A 27,942-nucleotide genomic window follows, 5' to 3' on the forward strand; every position below is an offset into this window, starting at 1 on the left:
GACCTGCTGCTGAGCACCATCAGCCATGGTGGCAGCACCTCTGGGATAACAGGTTTAAGAAATGAGGAAAAAGACCCTGAGCAGCAGAAATGGCAGCCAGAGAGAGGAGTGAGCAGAACAGCTCTGCAGACACCAAGCTCTGTGAGGAAGGAGGGAAGCAGGTGGCACAGGCTTTGGAGCAGAGGTTCCCCTGCAGCCCATGGTGCAGACTATGGTGAGGCAGCTGTGCCCCTGCAGCTCAGGGACATCCCTGGTGAAACAGATCCACCTGCAGTCCCTGGAGGAGCCCACACCAGAGCAGGTGGATGCCTGTAGGAGACTGTGACCGCATCGGGGGCCTGTGCTGGAGCAGACTCTTGGCAAGACCTGTGGAGAGAGGAGCCTGCACTGCAACAGGTTTGCTGGCAGGATTTGTGACCCTGCAGGGAACCTACCCTGGAAAAAAAGGTGCTTCCTGAAGGGCTGCAGCCCATGTAAGGGACCTACACTGGAGCAGTTCATGAAGAACTGCAGCCTCTGTAAAGGACCCACACTGGAGAAGTTGGTGGATGACTGTCTCCTGGGAGGAAGTAGCCCATGCAGGAGCAGGGGGAGAGTGTGAGGAGCCCTCCCTCCAAGGAGGAAGGAGCAGCAGAGACGATATGTGGTGAACTGACTGCAACCCCCATTCACTCACATTCTCTGTACCATTGGAGAGGAAGAGGTAGAAAACTTGTGAGTGGAATTGAGCCCAGGAAGAAAGAAGGTGGTGGGGAAAGGTACTTTAAGATTTAGGTTTAGTTATTATCTCTCTCTGATTTCATTGGTAATAAAATAATTTTTCCAAGTGGAGTCTCATACTTTAAGATTTAGGTTTAGTTATCATTATCTCTCTCTGATTTCATTGGTAATAAAATAATTTTTCCAAGTGGAGTCTGTTTTGCCCTTGACAGTAATTGCTGAGTGATCTCTCCTTGTCCTTATCTCAACCCATGAGCCTTTCTCTCCTATCTAGATGAGGAGAGGAGGAACAGAGCAGTTCTGACTCCTGCATTTTCTAGTAAAATGCACTAAATAATTAGATTTTTCCACTTCAAGCCCCTGGGGTCATTTATTAGTAGCAGATAGCATCTTATAGTGTAGCATATGGCTTTGGAGCCCACGTGTACGTGTACATGGCAAGACAATACAGGAAGCATTAAAAAAATGATGGCATGCATTTCCCTCGCACTTAGAGTTAGAAGGATCTGCACAGAGGGTTAGAGAGGAGATGAGTAATATCACATCACACCAAACTGACATAACACAAAACACAAAAACATCATTAAGCCTTCTTTCACAAAATTCAGTAGTTTTTAATCACAGCAATTTTCATGGGCCCAGTGTATGTATAAATTACAAGTTTACAGAGACAAAGTAAAAACTGCTGTACAGACTGAGATTTTTCCCATCTTCATTTGCTATTTGTACAGTAGGAAAGCACACAGATACCTTGGAGTTTTTGAAGTATTTCCAAATAGAAGACTAACCTTGCTATTTCTTTCAGCCAGAATACATTTCAACTCAGTTTGCCATATGTCAAGTGTTTGTTCATACAGCTGCTATGTGTTACACACCTCCACCATGTACCTCAGTGGGGATTTTCTCTCCTTATCAGAATTGAAAGTTCTTTCATCACTGTATCTAAACTCAGCCTTTGATGATAAAATTTCCCCATATGTTTCCTGCATGCTGCTGTAGCCCCAGACTTAACTAGTAGTTAGCTCAGTGTAGATTACTTATATAATACCAAAAAAAAAGAATAGCAGAAGAGGAGAAATAAGTAATTTCTGCTAGGTGTCACTAAGGAAAAGCTGTATAGCTGCCCTTGCTCCATACAGAATGGACCAATTAATAGGACCCAATCAAGGTCTACCTCTTAAAAGATCCTTTTAATAGAAAGAAAAAAAATTTAAAAAGCATTTTTAAATAACTTTCTCAGTACATACTTATCCTTTCAGTACAAGCATTAGAAAGCAGAGAGTTGAAGCTTGAAAGAGCCCACCCTAATCCAGGCATAGATCACCACAACCCACAGGAGTCAAAGTGCCATCAGTAAAGGAATCTGTAAGCAGGCGCTGAAGGACTACATTAACAAGATGCACTTGCTCACGTAATTTATACATCAATGCAATACTGTACTGGAAAATTCCAGCACAGCTGAGGTCAGATACGCAGGAGCTGGACAGGTTCCTGCTTCTCTGTAAAGTATTGTGGGGTCTTGGATCTTTAGAGTTGTGTTATGATCCCAGGGTCTTCATCAATCCTCAGATACTTTCCACTTGCACGTTCCTTGAGTGCCCAGTCATGGAGGAGGCTGTAATCATAGTGCTCCTTATCTACTCGTTTCAGAAAGGCCAGTCCAGAAATGGCCCGCCACTCCCTGAGAGATGGGATACGAATTTCCTTTACACTCTCACTTCCTGGGACAAAGCCAAAGAACTTCCTTACATTCTGCATGGCATAGAGCCTGGAGTGCTGCTCTGTTGCCTCGTCGAAGAGCTCCTGCTCATTGTGGACATAGCTGTTCCAGTATCTGTAGTGTAGAAAGCTAAGTGGGGAGAAACAGCTTGCCAGGCAGTAAGAAAGGAACACGGTGATGACTACCACAGCAATCAAAAGCCAGCCAGCCACCTTACCAAAAGAAAAACAAAAAACCAAAACCAAACTGTTAGAGCTAAAAATACTCACAATGATAACTTTTGAGCACCAGAAAGTCCATAAGATTATGTTTACTTGCTTTTCCTAAATAATAGCATTAACAAGCCTGGAAAGCATCTGTTACCACCAAACCCAGTCTATGCCTACTGGAGGCAGCCATGTAGTAAAATCACTTGTTCCTTTCAAGTTCAGGAAAGTTCTGTTGTGCAGATTTAAGAACATTGCTTTCTCAGCTATTAATATTATAAGATAGGCCATGCGGGTCCTAGACTGTATTAACCTATAGCCTGTTTAAAAAGTTTTTCTCTGAAGTGACAACTTAATGCTTCTCCTATTATTTACCCAGTATGCAAACTTTTAGAATTGAGTCTGATCTAAACCTCAAGATTTTACATGGGTTCACATGAAGCTCTCACAGCCAGGGCCTCTTAGTCACATTTCTTCTGCTTTAATCAAGAAACTTCATACCCTCCCTGGCTCTTGAACTTCCATTTGTCGTACTTGGTATTATTTTTCAGGATACTACACAAGGAAGAATATGTCCTCAGGCAGTAGGTAACAAATGGGACAAGCACATATAGTAATTTCTTTACCTAAAAGAAAAGAACAGGCTTCAAAACACACAGAGATTTAGCACTCAAGGCAGTGGACACTGATCCTGTTTTATGCCTGCTGAATTAGCTTCACGTCTTACCATCAAATTTACAGGCAATGGGAGTTACTCACTTGTGACTGGTATCGGAGGAGGAGAATCACTTCATCTCTCGCCCGGGTCAGCTCTGCAGGAACCAGCTGCCTGCAGGGAAATGCAGCCAATACCCTGCTGCGCTCACTAGCGGTAACATTAGGAGCAGCTCCATAGTAATGCACAGGGACGTACTCGCTCACAGCACAGATATAATAGGAGCCATTTATCAGGGTGACTGCAAGCCATGTGACTGGAGCAACCAGTGCCCTCCCCGTGATGCTGCACAGGACAAAGCAGAGCAGTTTGCATTTCAGCAGCCAGTTGGATGAAGTCTCCCTCTCAAAATGAGAGCTTTTGCCCATTACCAGCCTCCAAGTCTGGTTGTTCAGAGCATAGCCAACAATCAGAAGGATCAGTGCAGGCACTCCTAGGAAAGCCAGCCCATAGATAAGGTTCTGTCCAACATGACAGGGACAGCTGAATGTGAAAAAAGAGAACAGCTGCTGCCTGCCAATTGTCAATATTGCAATTATTGCATTAGCAATAATGACCTCTTTGCCTTTTAGAAAAGTTAACCACTTTGGAAGGAAAGTCATTTTAGATCCTATTCGTTACCAGATTCTTTTGATTTAAGTCAGTACTAGCTTTTAGTTATATTTAACCAGTGGCAGAGCAGAATAAACACCAACAGCTCAAAATGAATATCACCAAACAACACCCAAAACCCCCTATTAGTATTTCTCCTCCCACTAAATTTCAGCAACTGGTTTGCTAGCTTTAAGTATGCTTGCAGACATCCCCTGGTGTGTTTTAATTGATTCAGTAATTTATCTCAGCTGTTCGGGAAAATTGAGCTTTTAGGCTGTTGTGAGCTCTGCCAGCCCATTGCTAATTGCCTGAAATTAACAATAAATTCCTCCTACCTTTTGGATGACAGACAGCGCTATCAAACTGATGGCTAACCTGTCAGGGTTAATTGCCAAGCTGTTTGCTAATCAACAGTAATTAGCAGAAACATGGCATGAAACTAGGGAAAAAAAAGGAGCCTTCCAGCTAGTCTTCATAAAAGATCACCCAAAAAAATCCTTGGCAAATGGATCAATTAAAGAAAAAAAAAAAGCTTCCACTTTAAAATAAACTTATAAAATATTACATAAGTTCCACAATATTTGGAATCACAGTGCTGTCTGCATTTGATGTCCATTCTGGGGCAATTCATTGTCCAAGCACTGGAGTCTGAGAAGGACTTAGCTGCTGGATCATGAGGATTTTAGTATTTCACCTGTAGGTGGCAAGAAGCCGGCGTGTCTCTTTTCCTGACAGTGCTGGATGTTTCCTTTGGAAAGTTGGTTTCAGTTTTTTGTTTGTTTTAGTTTTGTTGGATTTTTTTTTTGGTAGGGGGAGGGTTGTTGTTTATTTTTTTGGGGTTTTATGTTTTTTTTTTTTTTTAATAAGTTATATATAATCTGCTATTCACAAAATGTCAAGCCAGCTGGTATTTATATAGTGTGCTTGTGATTACAAGTTTTAAGATTTTCTGTAAGTAAAGTCAGTCCTATACTATGGACAGAGTTAAAAATTTGTATATTAAATGTTTCCACAGCTGGTTTCTGGATATTGGGATAGATGAGCTCTGAGCATCTCTCACAATCAAGCCTTAAGCAGGGATGTGAAAATTTGAAAGCATTTCACTCGTGATGATTTTCTCTGGATCACACTTTTTCTGTGGTCACACTATCCAGTAGTTTTATGCATTGCATAACCTAGGCTGATCTGAATATGCAAATACTTGTGTTTAAGTACTGAAAAGTCTGACAGTCTCTCATATAAATGTTCTTACCAAGAGAAGAAAAAAATTAAAAGTTAACTAGAAAGTCATAGGGAAATTTGCCTTCCCATTACAGATGTCTATGTCCAGCATGGGTGGACTTGGTTGTGTGATACAATAGTGTCTGCACAGCCTCTTCCCTCCCCTTGCAGAGAGGGTTGCTAATAATAAATTTAATCTCAAACAGCAGCTTTAGCACCCATGGTGTCTGCTTGGATGGCAGAGAAACTCTCTCAGCTGTTGCACACAGGGATGGTATGTTACACATGCCTTGCCTGCTCACTAGGCAGGACCCTGTTCCTCCAGTGCGCTGTTAGGGTGGACACCTGCTTGTCTCATCCCCAGTCACCATCTGGGATAGAGGTCCTTGCTGGTAACTGGTTCTCAAACAATGTGATGCTGTTACACAAAATTAAAAGCAGTACAGAAGCATGCTGAAACTTCCAGCAGCACTTTGGCACAGCTTTTCTGGAACTTATTACATTCTTAGTTGTTTGGATAGAGTAATAGCACAACGAAATCCCAGACCTGTCTGAATAATGCCATTTTAAACCTTCATTTTCTTTCAGTATCACAGGGTTTTCAGTAACATTTTTTTTTTGTACTAGTGACATTATATTTGGAAATAAATAGGTGAAATAAACCTATCAGGCTATCACAAAATTATTTTATAAGAGTCTCCTGTTATGCCTCAGTTCATTTTAAAATCTCTGATTCCTTCTGCGATTTCTTTTGGAACCTGTGTCTTATTTTGTTTGTAAGGGAGGAAGGCTTTCCCAAGCATTACTTGTTTACTCAAGAAACACATTAGATGTGAAACTGAAGTGGTATCCAACACTGAAATATTAATAATCAGCCTAAGGCTGTTGAATGAGGCAATTTATACAATCAATACAACAACTTTGTACTTCTGCATTTTCATTCCTTGGCATTTGCTTTCATTGCCTGCTGTAAATGATCCTGCTGGGTCATCCTATTATGGAACAAATTACGGGATTGGATCCAATTAAGAGCTTGGGTGGCATATCAAACCTTTAAGTACTTGCCTCTGCAGAGGAACCCAGGGTCCTGAGGTAGACATTTAGGCTCTTTATCCAATTCCAAGGAAGAGTTAGGACTGGATGTAATCCAAAATACCACTACCTGAGGTGACAGCTGGCTGGCCTGTGAGGCAGAAAGATGCTTATAGCTGACATCTGAGGCAAATAGGATCCATGAACAAACCTTAGTCATGGTTTTGCTTTTCATATTGCAGGGCTCTGTCAGCTTGAACTCACTTCCAGTAACCTCACTTATGAGAAGGAGAGATTTTTATATTTTTTTTAAGGAGTGAGAATAATTTGTCATTTCTTTCAAGACATGGTTATTGGAATACAGATTTTACCTTCCCATACACAGCAAACCATTTTTATTCTCTTTTTTATTGAAGTAAAGCAACCATGGCAGAATAGAGACATTTCAGCTGCCTTCTCCACCTGATCTAGTAAAAACTCACTCATCCCTTTATTCCAAAACTCAATTATTAGTGAGGAGATGTGACTGGGCTGCAAAGAAGCTGTGTTCTCCAACATTCCTGCCATAGTTCTACCAGTTGCGCTTAGTTTTGCCACAGAGAGGATTTTGATATTTATTGGATCAAAAAAAAAGATCAGGATTTTGTTATCTAATGGCCAGGCAAAGTTAGGGAGGAAGAGGGAGGTGATCTTCTATTTTCCATCTGAAGTTTGGAGGAGGAGACTGAATCCTGGTCTCTCTGGTCCTGCACACGTGTTTTCATCACTGAGCTAGCAGTCAAAAGGCCGATGTTCTGTGGCTCCTCTAGCATTTCAACATTTTGAATTCTATTTTTCATGGATGTCAAGCCCACCTGTGTGTGTTAGAAAGCATGGTATGAAGGTACATGCATGACAGGTTTCCTGTGGGAGTAGAGGGGAGCACTGCCCATGTCCTGTGAGCTGCCAGGTCACAGTCTGGATGCAGGCTGCCACATCATTTTCATGCTCTCTTTGGCCTTTGGAGAAGTTCCTGTCCCCATAACCAGGACAAGCACTGATGAAAAAAATAATAAGCTTTATGTTAAAGGAAGGATAGAAATCTGTTAATGATTTTTTTTAAAACTTACATATTTAACTTCAGCATTCAGCTGTACTTTATAGGCAAATTTATGAGATTTTAAGTTCCTGCAGAGAGCAGAAAGGAGGCGCTCAAATCTCAAAACACTCTCTTGAGAAACAACCTAACCAAGGAAGTTTCAGCAGGTCAAACTGAGAATGCTTCCCAGGCAGAGCACTGCAGAAAAGTGACAGCAATGGCATTGCTTTATTTGGAAATGTGGTGAGAGCAGCAGCCACACTGGACTTCTAGTAAAAGCACTCGTGTGATATATGAGAAACCTGTGTTCAATTTTTTTTCACATAGATTCAAACCATCAACACCCCTGTTCTTGTGATTTGAAAGAATTCCATTTCTGTCAGAGAAAATTTAATACAAGGTCTGTCCATCTGAAAAATGGAGAGCAAACAAAAGCTTGACCCTGCATTTTACTAATTTGTACACTTGCCTTTTGTGGTTAATGCATTCTCGTTTTGGCTTAAAGAAGTTTTCACTTGTTGTTGGGGTTTTTTGGGTTTTTTTTGGCTTTCTAATTAGGCAATATCTAATTTATTCTTTATTTTTATGTTGCACTTATCATGTACTTTCCTCTGCAGGTATCAGCTTTCCCATAATAGCCAGTCCATTGCAAGAGACAGAGTGCTGCTGCATGCTTTTATGTGTGCTTTTGAGCTTTGGTTTTTGTTTTTTAGTTTGATGGGAATTGAGAGAACTGCTGTAGTCTAATGCTCAAGCACTGTGAAGACTGACCTTGAGGCTGAAGGCTAAATTTCACACGTGAAAAACAGGACAGAAAGGGAGGTGGAGGGTGATTTTAACTTTCTCACTATTCCAACTGCCTTGGATTATTTCTAAGAAGTATATGTTCAGGATTAAAACAGATGCCAGATGTGTGCCTACCTTTACTCTTTTCACAGGGCTGCAAGACAGTCCACTAAGGACTTGTTTCCCTCGCTGGAGCCATTGAATTCCCAGTTTATTTGGACCCACCATTTCAGCTTTGTTTTCCCAATAATGTGCAAACCTTTCAAAATGCAGTACCTTGTACTCAATAAATAGCAATATATGTGTGAATTTACTTGGATGCATGTGGGCAAGTCTGTATTTTTCAAAGGATGTTGATGTGTCCTTGCCATTGCACTGTCTGGTACACAGGGTTCCCACATGATTATCGTATTAATAATGCAGGCTGAAGTAATTAATCCATATATATTCTGAACCAGATAAATAGAATTTTGCTCATTTATGAGTAGTCTTAAGTGCTTTGTAGTGGGTTCACTAAAGTTGAATTATACTAATTATAATCTTACAGGTTGTTTTTTTTTAATGTAATGCAATACTCTTTCTTGTGGAATATGGGGTTACTCTTGCAATATGAGACATATTTGGTGCCTGTCACTAGTTGGAGACAGTCAGAGAAACAAACCCATCTCAGACTCAGTTTAGAAATGCAAGTAACTATCTAGAGAATTGTAATGTCTGGCTTTTAAAATTTATTACAATTTAGATGCGAGAAGTGCCTACAATTGTTTCACTTATAAAATGGAATAAGGTTTTACAGGGTCAGAAGAGCACCTGAAAAATAAAAAAAAAAAATGGAAGAGGCAATTACATTGTAAAATTGTCAATACAAGCTCATTCTGTGTGAAATAAAAGCAGTCAGGATGACTGAGCTTTATGCAGAAAAAGCTGAAAATCTTTATTTTCCCTGGTTGAATTGTGTCATACTTTAAACTACCATTTTTTGAAATAAATTAATCTTCCTTATCCCAAATGAATCACAACTGAATGCCTTCTGTGTATCTGTTGTAGTAAATGTCTGTAATTTTATTCTAGCTCTGGATCTATTAGTTAACAGAAATTTAATAACAACATGACTGTTATTAAGGAGAGGGCCATATATTTTTACTTCCTTTCCTGAGAGGACTCAGTTGGAATGTATGTTCAGGTAAATCCTATAAGGAATGACAAATACCTGATTAATTTCTAAATTCACCAGTGGCCATCATCAAAGTTTACCTCATAGGCCAAATTTACCACAGGGCAAAATAGATGAACTAAGCCTGGATGGTCATTGCAAGGATATTAAGAAATATGGGCTATAACAAGTTAAGAATGATAGAATTATAATTATATAAACCCCTTAGGAACATGGTTAGTGAAAGTGCCATTTGCACAAGCTGGCAGCTGTACAGGTACAGAATTTATTCCTCTGGGAAGCCGAGTTCTCTCAATCTGCCCTGGCAGGTTTACACAAACATGGTGGTAGCAGTGCCTTAAAAGCCACACTTCCCCAATTTAGGCAGACTACACTCACCAGATTACAGCAGTCAGAGTTGGCAGACTACTATAGCTTCTTTAGATTGAAAACAATCAATTTTTATTTCCCTTGTACAGCAGTACCTTGCAATTGTGTTTTTGTTCTTCAGAGATGAAGTTTTTCTTAGTTCTCCAAACACCAAAGTCTGATAGAAACAACAAATTTAATTTACTGTCCCTAAAAATGTAAGACCTGTTCTGTTTGACTTCACATGTGCTCGCTGTGTATTTGATTACAAACCATTCCTATGGAGAGAGCGATTATTTATGTTGTGGACAGTGGCAGATCTGTTCAGTCAAATTCCTCCCAAAGGGCTCAGTGCACTCAGAGAATAGGAGGAGCATCAGCAGCATTACAGACTGCAGCAAACACATCTCGTGCAAAAGACAGAAGAGCAGAGAGGAGAAAAGAGAAGAGAAAGATTGAGAGAAGACTGTACTGCTTGAGGAAGAAAACATATAAACTGACAATTCAATACATCAGGAGTTACACAAGCAACATGTCTCGATCACCAGGAAGAAAGCAGGAGAACCACAAAATAGTAAGACATTTTTGTAATGTGTTATTCCAATTGTGCATGGAGTAATAACCTATTATTTTATTGATGCATTTTATACACTCCTGTTTCTGAACAATCTGAAAGTACTGAAAGCATAGGGATAAGATTGATGATACAAGAGCAGAGCTGCTAGCAGCATTTATGGCTCCTATTTCTAGTGCTGGGATTCTGTACAGGCTTGGGAAAGAGGGGCACAAAGGTTCTGAGACTGCAATCTGTTCCAAAACAGCAGTCTAAGTGCTTCAAGTGTTTATGGTCTAAGATACAAATGCCAGGTAAGTTTATGTACCTCTGTGGTTAGATAGTCATTCAATGAAACACAAAGGGAAGGAGATCTCTGTTCTGTGCTTGAATGGTTCCATTCCACACAAACCATTCTTCAGGAGCCTTAGGGCTTTCTCTATGGTGAATGGTGATTTTTGACAGGAACTGGGCAGTGGAAAAATTCCAGAAGACTTTAAGACAATGTTGTATCAATTTCTGAAAAGAGGACAGAGGTCTCCACTGAAAAACAAATAAGAGAGTGTAATAAAGTTACAGTTAATATACCTAAGTTTATGGTCAAAAAGTATTCTAATGGGTTGCAAGTGTGGCTGATAAATTTGATTACATTGATATATTATGCTTAAGTTTCTCTGGGGTAATTTTCTTGTTGCAACAGAGACTTTTTGCTGAACAATAATAACAAAGCAATACAGGACCTGTATGAGATTCATTTACTCCATTGAAAACTTGTTACTGAGAATTTGGCCAAAAGCACATTATTTTCAACAGGAGTTATCACTGAAATGAGTTTGGAAAATGGTTCTGCTTAAGTTTTTGAACAATGACTTGTTAAAACAGCAACACCGATTAAACTCCAAACTTTGGATGTCAAGGAAGCAGGAAGAAATCTTTCCACTTAGCTGTTCTTACTTTGCTAGTGTGATTTGTTTTGTTGTTTTTATTGGTATTCCCTATTATTTTTCCGCAGGCTAGAGACAAAAAGCAGCTCTGGTCTGACCACGTCACAGGGCTCTAGCACTTCCTTTAATTAATTCCTGTCCAAGTTTAGTAAGAGTCAACCTACCCTCTCACTTAAAGGACAGCTGCTACTCCTGCTAAATACAGACAGTTGTGCAGTGCATGCATGTGATCTGACAGGGCAGGGAGAGAAGGAAACTCTCCTCCAAACTGTTGCACATCTGAGGACCTGAAGACCCCTGCATGTGGCAGGACCAGTGCAGAGATACATCTTTGACATCTTCAGTTGCTCTCCATGTTCCTTGGGGGCTGCAATCCTTGCAGTCCGTTTCATCTTGCTGTTATTCTTTACCCTTGTACAGAATTATAGTATTTTTCATTATTCTGAGCTAAATTTTTATCTACTTTTTACTTTTTTAGAGAAAGCAGCTAATGATTTGAATCAGATCAACCCTACCTTTGTGAACTGTTGTGCTACTGCAGAAGGATTAATAGCTCATTGCCTCTTTCCCTGCTGCTGTTTGTTATTATTCTTGGATGGCACTTGACAGAATTTGTCAATCCAGCATACAATCAAGATGCAAGAATTAGTGATGATAGTAAACCTGAGTGTGCCAAGAAACGGTACTTCTAACAACCAAAATCCCTTGCAAACTCAAGTGAGGATGAATATAGATTCTGTCATGCTTGAAATGAGGATTTCAGTGATTATGTATCCATGGACAAAAATGTCTTTATTGATTTAAATGTTGGGTTTTTTTTTACTTGCTTTTAATGAGCAGCAGCTTAAAAATGTGGAAGAGTTGGATTTTAGGTCACTTAATTTTTGATTTTCTTATTTTCTGACAGAGCAGAGAACTTTTTGTACTCACATATGGGGCTTTGGTAGCCCAGCTGTGCAAGGAGTATGAAAAAGATGAAGATGTCAATGCCTGTTTAGATAGAATGTAAGTACTGCTTTAAATGTTCAGTTTTATCCATAATGATACTTGTTTACATATATATTACCTTTCAGCTTTTTGTTTGTTATCTCACAACTTCCAGCAGTCTGCCTATGGTTACTGAGAAGACAAGGAAAAGGTTCAATATTCTGTCAACAGAAACAACACTAATTTGTGAATTAAAATCAACAATTAGCTTTTTAATGTGCTGAGGAATAGTGTCAGGATTGTTTTCATAGCTTACACTTGTTCCTTCCTGATCCTTTAGTTATGCTCATTGTTAATATAATCTTCTAAATTTCATATCCTGTATCCCTTACTGGGTTAGGGGCAAATGATCCTCTCACCTTTAAAGGACCTTACAGCAATGAGTGAGATAGCGCAAAAGGTCAGTGAAGGTGGATTTTTACATGGATAACCTTGGAAAATGAAGATTCAATGTTTACAAACCCCGTCATGCTGACTGAGATTCCTAGGCATTACATTTACCATAAAAATAACAATATAATGGAAAATCAGCGAGAAACAACTTTTTAGCTGGTCAACAAGAACATATAGTAAGGCCGTTGTCAGAACAGTAAGGCTTATATTTCTGGGCAAAGTGGACATGCAAAATGGATTTACAAAAATCACAGAGGACAGAATACCCTGACCACTTTACTATTAATCTGAAAGTTTGCAAACTAGCTGTAGTCCAATAACTATCCATGAGAGTAAATTGAGAAAAAAAAAATCATTGTTTGGGAAAAAGAAAAGTAATTTATTCACAAACTTATAAGGGATAACATCCCTCAAATACTTTTTAATATTCGTCTTTCATTCAGCTCTGGTGAAAATCATACCTTTGAAATATGCACACGCTTCTTCAATGATGCCATGATAGAAATTACTAGAGAGCAGTTTTGGAAGACGTGAAGATAGATTTTCCTCCTTATGTTTTCATTATTGCAGTTGTTGTTTCTATGAAATCTTTTTGTTTTGAGGAAGACTTGATCATATAATGTCAGGTTTCATTAAAACAATGTGTTCTTTACTTCTGTGATTATGAAACAGCCCAGCTTCACAAAGAAACCTCACATCTCAGCAGACCTGTGACAGGTGGGGACAGTGTTCTTATCTCTCTCTCTCTCTCTGTGTACATATATAGTCTGTAGTAAGAAGGGTGTTTTTCACTGTACAGTTGCCAAGTAGCTGCTTACCAGTCTGTTATTAATTTGACTTTGCAAATCTAGGGCATAAAAGTTGAAATGTATCTAAGTAGTCTTCTATGTCACTAATACACCTTGCTAAATGCTGATGACACATTTGCCAATGTTATTGATACTGATACTTAGGCAATAGATAAATATTTAATTGTTTCTAGACACATGACATACTGCAATTTTAATCTTCACGCTGCCAAACCCAGTTTTGGTCTCGTCATCAGCTCACTGTTCTCTAGCCAAAGATGTTGTACACAAACCAGTAAAAAAATCCACTGAGTTCAGGCTGCTTCACTGAGGGTGTAGGGCCTCTGACAAACAAGCAGACACTGCCAATATCCACATAACTGGGAATGAAGAATTTCCTAAAAACATTTGTAGCCTGAGTACCCATTCTTACAAGATGTTTGTGTCGATGTCCTTCCATTTTTCAGAAAATGTTTGGAGTCACAGCTGTTTTGCACACTAAGAAGTTATTGGCCTTTGTTAATGTGTCAGAGCTAGGAATGAATATTTGTTTTATAAAATTCCATTATCTTCCATCCCTTTTTGTTTGGTGGTTGGTTCTTTTTTTTGTGTGTGTGTTTGTTGTTGTTGTTGTCATTGTTTGGGGTTTTTTGTTGTTGTTTTTTGTGTGTGTGTGTTTTTTTTTTTTTTAATTGTAGTATTTTAAATACAAAATGGAGGTGGCAGTGTACCAAAACTCTGGTAATGAATGACGCAGGATCCCCAGGCAGGTAGCAAGGATTGCTCCCTATTGCCAAAACCCCAGCCTTTTTAAGCAGTTAGCCTGTTACTGGTTTACACAGTTTTAAGGCACAACAAGCCCAAGTCAAGTAACAACCCTACACATGTGGACATCATGTGGACACGTGGCAGTCACACAGCATGTCTCACATCTCTCATGTCTCATCTCTGATGTTTCTCTATCCTTATTCCAGCTGAGTCTCCCATAGTTCCCTTCTACTTAGCCTAAGTACCAGGCTGGAGCCATGTTACAAGGCCTTCCCTTTATAAAGCCTTACCTATTGGTAGCATGTGTTAACTAACAACTTCTGAATTTTTTTTCATCAACTAGTTAGATGAAGAGAAATAACATTAGGAAAAAAGACAAACCGATAATTGTGAAGGAAGAGTGAAGAATGAGGTGAAGAGGCAAGAGGAGAAAGTGAAAGAGATCAGGTGTGATTGCATTTCCTATGGCAGCTGAATGCTGCAATGAGGGTGCCCAGGGTTGGTGTCCATACGTATAGACAATGTAAAGAAAAACTGTGTAGACAATTCATATCATCCTTGCCAGGAGTATCATGCTTAAAGAAGTATGATTCCTTAAATGACTGCATGAACAGCAGTCCCACTGTGCTGTAGAATGTAGTAGAAATGTAGTAGAAAGAAGAATGTAGACCAGCAAAATGTGTTGTTACTGAAGTCCCTCAATTAGGATCATGCAGCTGTTTTGCTGAGGAAGTGCAAGAGACGCATTAGGGAGATGGCAGGTGGAAAGAAGTTCCCCATTTTAAATGCTGCCTTTCCTTGTTTCCTCCTCAGGGGATACAGCATCGGCATAAGACTGATTGATGACTTTTTGGCTCGTTCAGCTGTGAAAAAGTGCCGTAGTTACTCTGAAACGGCACACATGATTGCACAGGTAAATAAGATTTGTATTTTCTAAAGCATCATCAGATTGAGTGATCTTAGAATCATATATTCCCTTCGTTTTGTCTCTTCCTAGGAGAATAAGTCTTAACTGTCTCATACAGATGTTAAACTTTGATATTTTTACTTCTGCTATTTGACTTTTCTCATCATTGCCATAACTATCTTAGATATATTTTTACTTTTAAATGGTAATATTAAGAACAAGCTGCAGGATTTTGTGCAAAATGAAAAATCTCAGTGGTAGCAAAGAAGAACTGTAAGAAAGGAAAATGAGAGGAACATTTTCCTGACTGCCCACAAATCTAATAATAAAATCAAAAAGATAAAATCAGAGCAGATACTTTCTCCTACTTTGATGGAAATTTCCCTTTCATTGAGCAGCTGCTCACACTTCTGTTGGACAACAAAGACACAGGTTTCTAAAAATGTACTTTTGCCCCCATTGGCAAGTTAGAATTCTAGGGAATTTCAAAGAGAAATTTAAATAAGAATACATAACAAAATTCCTCCGGGTAAGAAGCTGAGCTAGGATAGACCATCCATTGGAAATGGTGAAGGCAGCTGAATGAAATGGATGAGACAAGCAGCATTTCAATCACTGTTTTAAAATACACTGCCTCATTTAAGAAAATGATAGCAGCCTGCAAAATTGAATTGTTGTTCACTTTTGCATTCTTCTTCAGGTGGTATTAGTACTTTATTTTCACATATATGTCAGATACCTGGTTTTCTGGGTCTTATTCCTCATAGTTCCTTTCTTTACAAATGCATTATTACAGTTGAACCTTCATTCTTAAGTACATGGTATTCAACAGCAAAGTGCAGTGAGAAATTAACAATGGAAAAAGACACCATTTCTCTGCAGCTTGTATTTCCAAAGAGACTCATTAAGAGAAGTAAAAAATTACTTGGAAAGACTGGGACAAACATTAAAGCACACACTGTCCCTTTGAAAGACTATTTTTAGCAAACTAAAAGGAGTTCTGTAGTAGGAGTATAACATTTCTGAGGCAAAATGTGATATGTACAGCATTTTCACATTTCTTTGGCAAAACAATTTTTAAATAATCTTCAAGCACATTTGTCTGAGACACATGCCAACAAAACATGTCTTAAGTGACCCAGTAAGGAGCTGCAAATACTCTACTACAGTTTTTAGCTCAGAATCACAAAGCTGTTTACATGATCTCCTTAACTCTTCAGCAAGAGTGTTCCCAGCCAGGAGAAAGTGCTTAAATGTTTAACTGCATTAAGTCTTCAGAAGTACAAATCTGTTTGAGGATGAGTAAAACCAGTTCAAAGTTAAAGTAATTAAGACAGTTCGGCAATTCAAGTAGTTAAAAGCCAAACCTCCTGTTAACATAGCTATTATCCTTCAGTTCTTTGGAAAACAAAGAAGTCTGTAAGATCAGGCTGTGGGTGTTCCCTGTGGAAATGGAAAGAGATGAAGCAAAAGAAAAAAAGAAAAAAAGAGAACTACAAAGCCAGCTTCCCAGGTTAAGAAATAAATACTGGAGGAAAGGTGCACCTAAAGCAGTAATTGGGAGCTTAAATCTTCCACCACTGGTTCAGATTGCAAAGCCTGGGCTAATTTATACTGGCCTGGAGAAGGGCCAACAAGTTTTGATGAGGAGCCAAAGTGAGCCCTTCTACACTGAGTTCCCATGGTGTTCTCTGTCTTCTCATGTTGGTCCTGTGACTTGGCAGGGTTACAGTTGGGATTGAGTTAGAAAAGACATGAAACAGGACATGTGAAAGTAGGCTTTCTGGCAAATTGGGGGAAGAAATGGAAACCAACTGAGGAATGATATTAAGAACAAAGCCCAGCTGAAGAAGTAATGTCCAAGATGGGATTCAGAATTTGAATCTGAGGATTACTTTTGAAATGAGGTTGATAATTTTTCTCTATAATCCTGCAAGACTGAGGAATGATATTAAGAATAAAGCCCAGCTGAAGAAGTAATGTCCAAAATGGGATTCAGAATTTGAATCTAACTGAGGATTACTTTTGAAATGAGGTTGATAACTTTCTCTATAATCCTGCAAAAACAAAATTTTAGTTCAATTTCTCTTCAAAGACCTTGACATAATTGATCTGATCTAATGAGTTGCAAAAAAACAGCTTCTGGTTTTAGATCTAATGTTTATGTTACCTTCACTAACACGAGGAGATGTTTGTCTGTGCCAGCAATGGAAGCAGCCTGACCACACCCTCTGGTCCACAGCAAACTGTTGCTGGCTCACGGGCTGGATTAAATAGTGCCTAAGGATAAATCTGTTCCTGAAAAGCAGTGGCTGCAGAGATGGGCTTTATTATGGACACTTAGTACCCTGTGAACACAGGAAACGAACATCTCTGGAGGTCTTTGAAGAGAGCTCCCTGGGGGGCGATAACAAAGGATGGGGTAATCCAACCATGTCACCCCCTGTCCAGAGCTGTAGGACAGGAAAAGTCCTTTCCTGTGTCATGGAAGGTGCTGCCACACAAGGTCCCTGGATATTGACATATGGCCAGTTTGAAGGTCTGACAGAGCTGGCAGAATTTATGAAGCTGGTAAATGTTGGTTTTTAGATCTCAGCAGGGAGAAGGAAATGCATAAGCAGGTTGCTGTGCTAAGTAATACAGCCTACTGTGGTAGACAGTAAACAGGACATTGAAGTGCTGCACTGTGGAGAGTAAAGGAAAGGTCAGAAGAAAAGTTTGGAATCGGCAACAGATGGCAAAACCTTTACTATATCTTCCTCTTTCCAAACACTGACAGGAAAAATACTAAGAATAAAAAGTATGCTAGCAGAAATATTATTTTGGCTGCCTTTCCCCTTTCAAGCAGATGAATTCTGGTCCTTCATTAATCTTGCTATTATGCTGTCTGAAATCATGGTTTCAATTTCTTTAACAGTCCGTACTTACTTGGTGTCATGACTTATGCATAAAAAGTTTGGAAGTGAAAAGTCCCCAGTAGCATGTAGAGGGACTGAAAAGTTAGTGGCTTCCTAAATATTCCAGTAATTCTAGGCTGTGTTTGAGCACCATCAAAATGTTAATGATTTTTATTCTTGCTGCTTGAGAGAGATGGAATTCTGACTGAGTTTTTTAAAAAGGGCAGAGATACATTTTTAATTCAAACTGTTCAGATGTATTTTCTCATTATGCAATGTATAATGTCATAGAGTTGCAAATAACATTTTCAAAAGTGAGGTTTTACTTTAAATGGGCATAATTTTGCTGAAAAAAAAATGTACATGTCTAAACAGACATTCTTCTTCCATTTGATCAATAAAAACGAGACAGATTTATGGGATGCAAGTTTTAAACCACCTCATTCATTTTACCTTCTAGTCTTTTGGAGTCACAACGACTGAGAAGACCTTTTTTTTATCCTCTGAGAAGCTGTAAATGGTGGTTTTAAAGTAGTTGCTGTTCAGTTATAGCCTGGTTTTAAGAAAAAAGTCTTTTATATTCATTTATTTGCTTATCTATGCATTTAAATTATTGTTCCTGCCAAGACATTTTCACAATTTTCACCCTATATCTTTGCAATTTGGCGCTCCATTTCAAACCAGCTACTTCTTTTGCATAGTTTCCTTGCAAGTTCTCTTTTTCATAGGAATTTTTAACAATAGAATTTGGACAGATTCATCATACCATAATGCAAAGCACAGCTGAAACTAAATTGAGAGTATATGAGGGCTTAGCATGGTTAAAAAGTCTTTATTCTTATAACAAAAACTTCAAGTTTGATGGAGGAGCAGATGTGTAGTGGAAGAAGAGCTAAGAGAATTTAAAGACCAAACTGAGGGACAGAGCACAGAGGATTAAACAGAATTTCCCTATTTTCTTGTATACTCATATTTTGACAGGTATCAAAAATAATGCAAAATCTAAATTTTCCAGCAGAAAGTGTTGATCTTGCTGTTTGGTTTTATTTGTTGGGTGTTTTTCTCTCCCTCCAGTTTGTTTTGGACAGTGTTGACAATAGTCTTGTCTCTTTCTGAGCTGCCATGGTAGCTGCTGGATTCAGAAACAATGCTGATGGAAAGCAACTTTTGCAATATCCCCTTGAAGGACTAAGTTAAATTTTTCAAACCCACATGCCAGTTGGAAAGATAGGGTCAAACTGGCTGTTATTTCAGTCTATTTTCACAGAAGTATTCTAGGATCCACATGGAAATTGCATTGAGTCGGAGGTGTTTTGATAAAAGAGTCACACAGCCCTGAGAATGGGGATCAGGGAGAGATGGGCTCCTACCAGGCACACATTGCAGCACAAAATGTTCAGCAGCTGCTCTTGGGGCTGGAGACACTCTCAACATAAGCTACCTGCAAACATGAAGCAGGCAAGGAGGGGGAGAGGGAAATTCATCTTGGATTTGCCCCTCCACAATAAAGCAGAAGGTAGGGCTGGGAAATGCTGCCATTTCAGATGGCTTGGGCTACTCAGGTGCAGAGTCCTAAGCTTTCTTCTGAGGGAAAAGAGGATGCCAAAAGCTCTAAGTGGGATCACTCTGTTCTCCTACCCTTCACTCTACCAGCTATGCTTCTGCCTCTGTGTCCCAGCTATTACATCACACTGGAGACCTTATCTTTACCTCAACCCACTTGTTTCCCATATTTCTTTGACCAACTCATTAACCTACCTGCTGTCCTCCCCATTACATCCCTGCTTGCTTTGACTTTCTGAGGAAAGAGGTGGAGAGACAGTTTTGGAAAGGGAAATTTGGCCCAGGGGGTAGTGTCTGTTTTCTCCCTGTGTGTGCAGGGAGGAGGAGAATTGGGGCTGGACAGAAGATGCTGGGGCAGTTCTCAAAAGGAAGGATAAAACCAAGACAAGTAGGAGGGGTCGTATAGACTGCAAGTAGGTAAGTGCTATACCAGGAGAAGCTCCTGGGGAGAAAATGGTTGGTGTATGTGCCAGGCACAGTGTCACACATCTGCTGTTGTGACTTTCATTTTGGCAGTGTTGCATCTGTGCTTTCAGCTACAGCAGGCTCATTCAAGCATATAACGTGTTTTAAGTGTGCTGCTAAGTGGGTCATCTGGGATGAAAGAACTTTAAAACGTTGTCTCAAAGGTCACAAGTTCTTGAAAACATAAGGACAAAATTCTAAGCAGAGAGTTGAATTAACACTTCTGTTTTATTTCATAAAGAGTAATGGTCTGTATATAGATGCTTTTACCCGCTGAAGAAACCCAATGAGTATGAGAACAGCTGGGCAGGATATCCTGGTTTGTTGAGAAGAGCATGACTCAAGCACAGCAAAACTATGATTCTTTGCAGACTCGGAGAGACTGGCAATAAAATGCTACAAAAAAGCCTGCCCAGCCACCCCAGGGAAAGTAACTTTGTTCTCCCTTTATAAAACATTTGCGAATACTCTGAACACCCTGAGAGTCATGTGATGAATTCCAAGTGAGTGACATAAGCACAGGGCTCTGGGGTGAAATGTGTTTGTCAGAGGCACTGACTATGCAGTTGCCTCACCTGCTGGTTCTTCGCGCTCCAGACACTAAAATTTCCTAGGGTATTCAAAAAAATGAAAGTCAGTCTTCTGGAAAAATATTTTCTTGTCTTAAAAAGTGGAATTTCCTTCCAGACCTTCTGTTGAACATTGGCTGCAGGCCCAGAAACAACAATATTACATAGCACTACAGGCTGCACCCAGTGCCTGAAACTTGCTCAAAACTAGAACTTTATATCCATACAAAGAGAAAGTCTAGACTGGGAGCAGATAATAGGGAGATGTTCTACAAAGACAAAATATCCAAAGACAGAGAAGCCTTGAGGGATCACTGGTGCCTCGAAACAAGTCTGCACCTGCAATTGGCCTGGAAATGACCTGGACAGAAAACCTTTACTTTCTGTGGGCTGTCAGAAAGCCACACATATCTTGTTATTATATTCACACACTTTAAATTACTTTACTTGTTGATAGTCTCTAGTAGGATAAGCACACTATAGCACATTTTGCATAACATGTTGTTCAAACCCGCTTGTAGAAGCCATTTTTCCTTTCTTTGTGCTGTCAACTCTTGATGCTGAGCCAGTGATGTGAACTCTGGGTGCTGTGGAGAACTTCAGCCTTTTCACTTGTGTGGAGAAATAATTTCATTCCATCCTTTTGGAGCAAGTAACTAGCAGGGGGAAAACATGATGAATAAGAAAGAGGCCATTGTGAAAAGAATACAGAGACAAAACCAGCTAGAAGTATGCCATATTAACAAGATATAAAAAATGCTGAAATTATACTTGGTCTATGGTACTTCCCTTCTGTCCGCAAGGTCCAGCAATGTCTCTCTTTCCTCACTGGTTCCTTTCTGGCCTTCTTCAACTAGTCTGTGAATCGTGCTATAATGCTGTTTGCTGTTGCTGAAAGAGTACAGCTGGGAAGCATCTTCCCATGCCTGGAAAGCTGGCAGGGAAATGGGTTCTGGTTCCTTGTTTTCAAAAAAGCACTTCAGGTTTCGCTCGCTCAGCTTGGTGGCATACAGCTGGAAAATCTGCTCCAGTTGCTCCTTCTCCGTCCCCTCATACACTCTCCAGAACATCAGCTGGAGGTGGCTGACTTTTGACTGGCAGCTGGCACAGCAAGTGGTTAGCAGGGAGAGGAGAGCTGTGGTAACTATCACACACCAGCCTAAAATCTGGGAAGGCAAAAGAAATCAGTTTCAGGTTAAAAAGACCCAAGTGAAAATGCTACTTGAATTACAAATGTCTGACAAAGTGTGGTCACTTTGTTTGCATTTGGTGCTGGCCGTGATGTTAATGGGACATCCACATGGGAACATGTCTTACGTTGGAAATGGGTGTGTGTATTCGATTCCCATCTGTTAAAGGTGGGGCAGTTATCTTCTGTTAATTGGGCAGTTTTTCTTTAGCTCTTCCACAACCAATCCTCCCTCCGTGGAGATATCTGCTGTTCATGGGCCAGTGAGTCTCACTGCATGACTGATAAAAATTATATCATGCCATTGTGAGAAGCTCTGCCCAGGGGGAGGAGCCAAACATTACTGCCTGGATATAATCTGAGATTAGGAACATCACAGTCAGCCTTTTCCACTGGACTCCCAGAGGAGCAACTGTCTTCTCCACTGGTTTCCCAGGGGAAGACCAGGCCCATTTACACTGCTACCAGACCTTCAGAGAAAACTTACACCCATCTATCTACAGGATCACTGCTTCAACAGAACCACATCTGTCACTCCAGGACTGCAGCCACCATTTAACAAGACTGGTACCAGCACCCTCACCCACAGGGTGTCAAGTTGCATTCTGACTCTGTCAGTGGTTTCTTTTCTTTTCTTGTACTATTTCATTTGTATTTTTAATTTTCCTAATAAAGAACTGTTATTCCTATTCCCATATCTTTGCCTGAGAGCCCCTTAATTTCAAAATTATAATAATTTGGAGGGAGGGGGTTTACATTTAACATTTCAAGGAAGGCTCCTGCCTTCCTTGGCAGACACCTGTCTTTTCAAACCAAGACAGGACTGAAGAGAAAGATTAAGTCCATCAGCATAGAGGCTTCTCAGTACTGCTCCTCTTGGTTTCTCTTTGGTAAATGGTAAAGTGTTTTCTAAGTGCTAAAAGCATTACATAGAACTACCCAACAAGAATTACTAATTTTGAATCATGAAGAACTACAAAACCAAAAAGGGCAAGTAACTTTAGTCCCAAATCAATCAGTCTTTTAAACTGTGACCACTGTTAGGTGATTTATTTTCTGACTTATTTTTAATAAGAAAAAACCTCCAACAAAACAACCACATAATTAACCAGCATCACTCAATTTCTTTTTTCTGTAGCAGCTTCAGATTTGGACAAAGTTTTGTCAAGAGCATTTTAAAAGAAAGAGCTACTTCCATAATTACTTGCTCAGCAAGAGGCAAGAATGGAAAAATGTGCTTGAAATGGTTATTGTGGAATGTTCTTCTCCAAGGAGAGCAGCAGTGTGAACACAATTTTTCCTGCCTTGTGCCACTGGCCTAGCCAATGGTTTTACTTGTCTAATCCACTGCAATGTGTTAAAAAAATAAAAATTAAACTTGTTTTCAAACCCTGGAAAAAGTTCCAGTGTGGGACAAGTATTCTAGGGCTCAGAGGCTTGTATGAATTGGAACTGAATTCCCATGCTCTAATGGTGATGATATGGAGAGCTGAATCCTTTCTCATGCGAACTTTTGCACTGATGTTGAGAAAAATAACCACCAATAAAAATCTGTGTTTAGCTGATGGAATATAGAAAGTTTCTTTGGGAAAGTCTGTGAAACAGAGAAGCTTGACAAACAACTATTCTTAGGAAGTGGTATGGAAGAATAGTTAGAGCTTTCCTTTATGTTTCCCAATCACTTTGTGCTGACTAGTGATTTTTATGGGTATTTGAAAAATCACTCTTTTTAGCAGTTTTTCACTTTCTTGCAGCTTGGAAAATGAACTCATATATTCTCATGCTAATACTGAATCCCTGATCTTTCAGTATTTCCTATACATAAAGCTTAAAGTCTTAAGCACTATCTGTTGTTGCCTTCTAAAACTAACAAACAAATTGCTTTGTCTGCAGGCAGTCTCTGTCCTATTTGCACGAGGACTTAAAAATAAAACCAGCTCTTGGAAAGGAAATTGTTCCAGATGGATACAATTCCTGACAAAGAGTTGCTGGCTCCACAGATTGTTTTCCCTTTTTCTGTAGCTTTTTAAAAATTCTCTCCACCGTTTTGATTTTTTGCCTCTGAATTTATTTGCATTACATTGCAGAGAGCAAAACTGTACTGCACAAATACTGTAGAATGTAGTAAGATCTCAGCTTTGCATGATCTGCTTGCTTTATTGTTTCTCACTTCCTCCAAGCAGGACAAAAACACGCTTACTTTTGTCATGAAAATGAGGAACACAAATAGAAACATATTATGTAAGCAGTCAAAAGATATTTTACAAACCTTATTTTCCACTATTTTTCTACTATTAGTGACATAAAAATTCCCTACAGTTATCACAATGATTTGAAATATGACTGTGTGGCATGAATTTTTTAATAGGACCGACCCCTTTAATGGGGTGACATCAGCCTTCTAAATAATCCAGCTGGGCTTTTTTCCCCCCTCCTTAGAGCAATCTCCATTCAGGAAGAATGCATTAGGTTTTCTGGTCTTATTGACCCTGCCACCAGTGGGGACCCCTAAGAAATATGAAGCAGCTCAAACTGAACCAAAAGATGGATTGACTGTATTTTGCAAGGCTGCCAAAACATGGTTTACATGAAGCAAACAGTGTTAACAAAACTTCTGACATCAGGATCTGCCACAGATAAATCCCAGCAGCAGTACAACCTGGATAATGGTCTTTGTTTATAATTTTTCTTACCTGGGACTGTGCTTGAAGTGTTCTTTTCAGTTCATCACTCTCTGAAAAGGGCAGGGAGCTTTTGTCACAGGCTACTTTGTGTAGCTCTTCAAGGCAGCTCTCCGATTTGCTGTGGCAAACTGCTTGTAAGTAGGCAGGATTTTTCAAGCCACTCATAGCACATTCGTAAAAAGTCCCGTTGAGCAAAGCCACGGAAAGCCACATCACTGGGGCTACCAGAGCATTTAAAGTGATTTGTCCAAAGACATAAAAGAAATGGCAGATATTCCCTCTGGGGAATATTTTCCTGGGATTCACCCAGCAGCCTGTAAAGAGTTTCCAGGTCTTGCTGTTCAAGAAGTATCCGATAACCAGCAGAACAAGAGCTGGCGAGAAGAGAAATACCAAACCGTACCTGAAGTTTTCATTGCTGCAAGGGCATCTGAAAGCAACAAGAGAAAACACACGTTCACCTCCCATCGTCAGCAGCGCCATAAAACTGTAACCGATAGCGGTTTTCCTGTTCATAAAGAACTTCAGGATTGTTTGGAATGCATCCATCTCTGGTACTCACTAAGGAGGTGGCAGTCGCGGCAGCTTCTCTGCAGCGGGGCAGAGCGCTGCCGAGGAGGCGCAGCCGCCTCTCTGCCGCCTCCCACGCCCGGCCGAGATAACCCGTGATGTCACGGCTGCGGAGCACGGATGGGGCACATTCACAGTACAATTCACCCGTCCAGGAAAGGAAGCAGACGGTGCTCCGTGTAAACAGCTGTTTGCAGTCTTGGAGATCTTGTTCTTGGTGGGCTGTTTTGTTTTTTGAAGAGACTGCAGATGGGGAGATCAGAGTTGCGGGAGATCTTGAGCTGTGATTACAGAAGTTGCTGGTGAGGTAGTGAATGACCTAATATAGATGCTAATGGTCCCAAGGGAGTATGACATGACTGAAAGCAGAGGAGTGATAACAGTAAAACCACTTTGTGTGGGGTTGTAAATGTAGGAACTTCAAAGAAGTACAGCTCTCTGCTGTGTTTTCCTGGAGCATCACACAGCTCTAGATTTGCATTGCTGGCTCAAGCTGATCACAGAAGAGACAAATGTACTTTGATTTCTATCCTGTCTGACTCTTTCGCCTTATTTCCTGGGGTAAAATTGGTCTACAGGATGCTTCTTTTTAAAGTTTCACCTCTGGTTTGCACACAACACATTTAAGCAGCAGAGTTTCATTCTTTTGAAGGTTGCTTTCAAGATGTACCTTGGGGTCACCCCTAGTGTGAGCTGTAATAGTGCCACAGGGAATGAATTCTCCTTAATCCTGGACAAAAACCCACTAGTGGACTTTGTGGAGGAGCTGCCAGCGGAACGAGCGTCACTTTGCTATTGTAACCTCCTCTGTGGGGTGATTCGAGGTGCCTTGGAAATGGTAAGGAAGTGCATACCTGTTTTCTCTATTCTTTGTTAATTCTCAGAAACACAGGAAAACAAAATCACTTGTTCAGATAAAAGTAGGAAATACAGTATTGTTTAACCTCTTGGATTAAATATCTATATTTAGATAAAATATAAGACAAGGATAGATAAAAGAGGACAAGGCTGATCCTGGATCCTGAAGTAGAGAAGCACACTGTCCCTGCCTGGCTGTTCAGTCTGTTCAGTGGCTGACTTGGGTGCAAAAGCCAGGTGGGATCAGGAAGACAGGTAACACTTAAAGTGGAGGGACAGAGGGGCATGTTGGGTTTCTCCGCTGCTCCTGGAGCCTATCACACTTCCCTGCACAGCTGTAGCCAGTAATAGACATCCCTGATTATTTCCAAATACATCAAGATAAATAATATTCTCAGGTTACCATGGTACCTGCTGAAAGAGAGAACAAAGTGTGGAGGAGTATCATGTTAAAACCAAAGCATCAAAAGGGTATCAGACAGCAATGCAAATTTTGTTCTTAAATGTAAGGTTTTGCAAAGAAGTAAATAAAGGGCATAATTTGAAAATTTCTGACCTGTAGAGCTTCTTCAGGGAGATTACTTTTGGGTTGCTTTATGTTTTTTTGTCAATATCTGACTCGGCATAGATCTTATATTTCAAGAGACAAAAAACTCAACCCTGCAGTGTTATGCACATACATCAGTCTCAGAATTACAGCATCTGATACACGACTAAGTAACAAAAGTATTATATCATAGGTCTTAGTACATGACTAGGAAATTCTGTGATCACAAAATCATCAAGAATGCAATTTAGGGTCTCAGAAGAAAACAAAGCACTGGGGAGAAGGGTAATGTGCTATATAAATTGCAGCGTCTATAAACTGCCATTGTGTTAGCTTAGTTGGGAAAGCAATTTTAAAACAATTTAGATATCTGTTTCCTATAAAACCTGAGAAAGGGGGTCCTCTTGTGGTAAGAGAGAGAGAAAAAGCTCATTGTACTGCAGGAGGATGGAAAACTGGGCATTTCTTTGCTTAACTGATCAGACCTGATTCTTTCCAGGTTCACTTGGCAGCAGAAGTTTCCTTCCTCCAGGACAGACTGAAGGGTGATGCTGTGACAGAAATAGGAATTACATTTTTAAGGAAGCCTGAAGACAGAAAGCACAGAAGGAACAAATGAAAAGAATATTGGGAGAGAGCCTTGCTGGGGGATATTTTGTGCCTTTTGTTTCAGAAGAAGACAGGGTAAAAACGGCTTTGCTGAGTCAGCTGCACTAGTCAGCTGGTTGCAAGGTGAAGAGACCTGGGCAGCAAAGAGGAGGGGCAGGGCACAACAATTAACATTGTCACAACAATGTTAATTGTTGTGACATGGATATCAGTAAAAAATATCAAAATTATCTGCCCTTTCTTCTCACATACCCAGCCTCTTGAGCTTAATGGAAGTTTTATCTCAGTATTTAGTGTGTGCTAGTTGTTATTCTGTATAGCAACTGTTTTCAGGTAAAGCTGATGCCCTTTTCCCGTTTTGTCAGTAATGTTTCAAAGCATGGCTGCTAGAGGTGCTTTATTTCCCTGGCTGTGTGTGGTTATCCATAAAGGATTCCTCTGCTGTCATTGCTGTATGCAGTGTCTCGCTCACAGGTGCATGTTTTGATGTGTAATGCTTTGCCATTCATTGTCCTCCATGCTGGACATCCTGCTGTCTTTGAAACCATGGAGGGATGGGTCTTCACTGCCGCTGGTGGTGTTCTTTCCAGCTCTTCAGGCCCCACATGCAGTTTTGCTGGCACTCCTGCTCAGTGCTGTGCACACACCAGGCTGCAGCACTCTGACAGCTGCAGCAGCGCTTGTCTCACCAAGCTATGGGCCTTTTCATGTCAGCCTTCTCTCCAAGAGCACTGATCTTGTGGCCAAACTGAACAAAGCATGACGTATTTAATGTATAGCCATTGTGGATCTGTACCTGCCTAAGGAAACTTGAATTAAAATTCTGAGATTGCCACAGAACTGGTTTGGTGGTCATGTTTTCTGTTCTTACCTGGCCTTCACCACCAGCTGCTGAATGTCTTCCTCTTGGCAGTGGGCTTGTTACTCCACATGACTAGGAGGTAGAGAAGGAGCAGCCTCAGAGAAACCCAAGTTATAGGAAAGGTTTAAAGTTGTTTGATGTAATGCAAGATGTCTGGGTAAGGGTTGGACAAATCCCCAGGTCCTAGCACAGCAC

The 27,942-nt window shown here is 40.2% G+C and overlaps 3 protein-coding genes across 3 annotated transcripts; 1 reads left to right on the forward strand and 2 right to left on the reverse strand.

The window, feature by feature from the left end:
* Positions 1-1,297: 1,297 nt before the first annotated feature.
* Positions 1,298-4,383, reverse strand: CALHM4 (calcium homeostasis modulator family member 4). Its single transcript, XM_039731565.1, has 2 exons — positions 3,406-4,383; positions 1,298-2,652 (listed from the first exon to the last, which is right to left on the reverse strand). The coding sequence occupies exons 1-2, from the start codon at positions 3,961-3,963 to the stop codon at positions 2,248-2,250; spliced, it is 963 nt and encodes a 320-aa protein (XP_039587499.1). The 5' UTR covers positions 3,964-4,383; the 3' UTR covers positions 1,298-2,247.
* Positions 4,384-10,126: 5,743 nt separating this feature from the next.
* Positions 10,127-27,053, forward strand: TRAPPC3L (trafficking protein particle complex subunit 3L). Its single transcript, XM_039731601.1, has 5 exons — positions 10,127-10,168; positions 11,999-12,096; positions 14,841-14,940; positions 25,524-25,709; positions 26,776-27,053. Exons 1-5 carry the CDS (start codon positions 10,127-10,129, stop codon positions 26,893-26,895), a joined length of 546 nt encoding a protein of 181 aa, XP_039587535.1. The 3' UTR covers positions 26,896-27,053.
* CALHM5 (calcium homeostasis modulator family member 5) lies at positions 20,069-25,152 on the reverse strand. Its single transcript, XM_039731600.1, has 2 exons — positions 24,311-25,152; positions 20,069-21,594 (listed from the first exon to the last, which is right to left on the reverse strand). Exons 1-2 carry the CDS (start codon positions 24,848-24,850, stop codon positions 21,205-21,207), a joined length of 930 nt encoding a protein of 309 aa, XP_039587534.1. The 5' UTR covers positions 24,851-25,152; the 3' UTR covers positions 20,069-21,204.
* Positions 27,054-27,942: the final 889 nt, after the last annotated feature.

Source organism: Passer montanus, unplaced genomic scaffold (assembly GCF_014805655.1).
Source record: "Passer montanus isolate IOZ18808 unplaced genomic scaffold, ASM1480565v1 scaffold79, whole genome shotgun sequence".
NCBI lineage: Eukaryota > Metazoa > Chordata > Aves > Passeriformes > Passeridae > Passer > Passer montanus.

Coding starts and splice junctions, on each gene's coding strand:
- CALHM4 (XM_039731565.1), bottom strand. CDS start 3,963: ATGACTTTCCTTCCAAAGTGGTTAACTTTTCTAAAAGGCAAAGAGGTC. Junction 2,653..3,405: donor TCCTCCGATACCAGTCACAA/GTGAGTAACTCC, acceptor TCTTTTGGTAAG/GTGGCTGGCTGGCTTTTGAT.
- TRAPPC3L (XM_039731601.1), top strand. CDS start 10,127: ATGTCTCGATCACCAGGAAGAAAGCAGGAGAACCACAAAATA. Junction 14,941..25,523: donor CGGCACACATGATTGCACAG/GTAAATAAGATT, acceptor ATTCTTTTGAAG/GTTGCTTTCAAGATGTACCT. Junction 25,710..26,775: donor TTCGAGGTGCCTTGGAAATG/GTAAGGAAGTGC, acceptor GATTCTTTCCAG/GTTCACTTGGCAGCAGAAGT.
- CALHM5 (XM_039731600.1), bottom strand. CDS start 24,850: ATGGATGCATTCCAAACAATCCTGAAGTTCTTTATGAACAGGAAAACC. Junction 21,595..24,310: donor CACTTCAAGCACAGTCCCAG/GTAAGAAAAATT, acceptor TTGCCTTCCCAG/ATTTTAGGCTGGTGTGTGAT.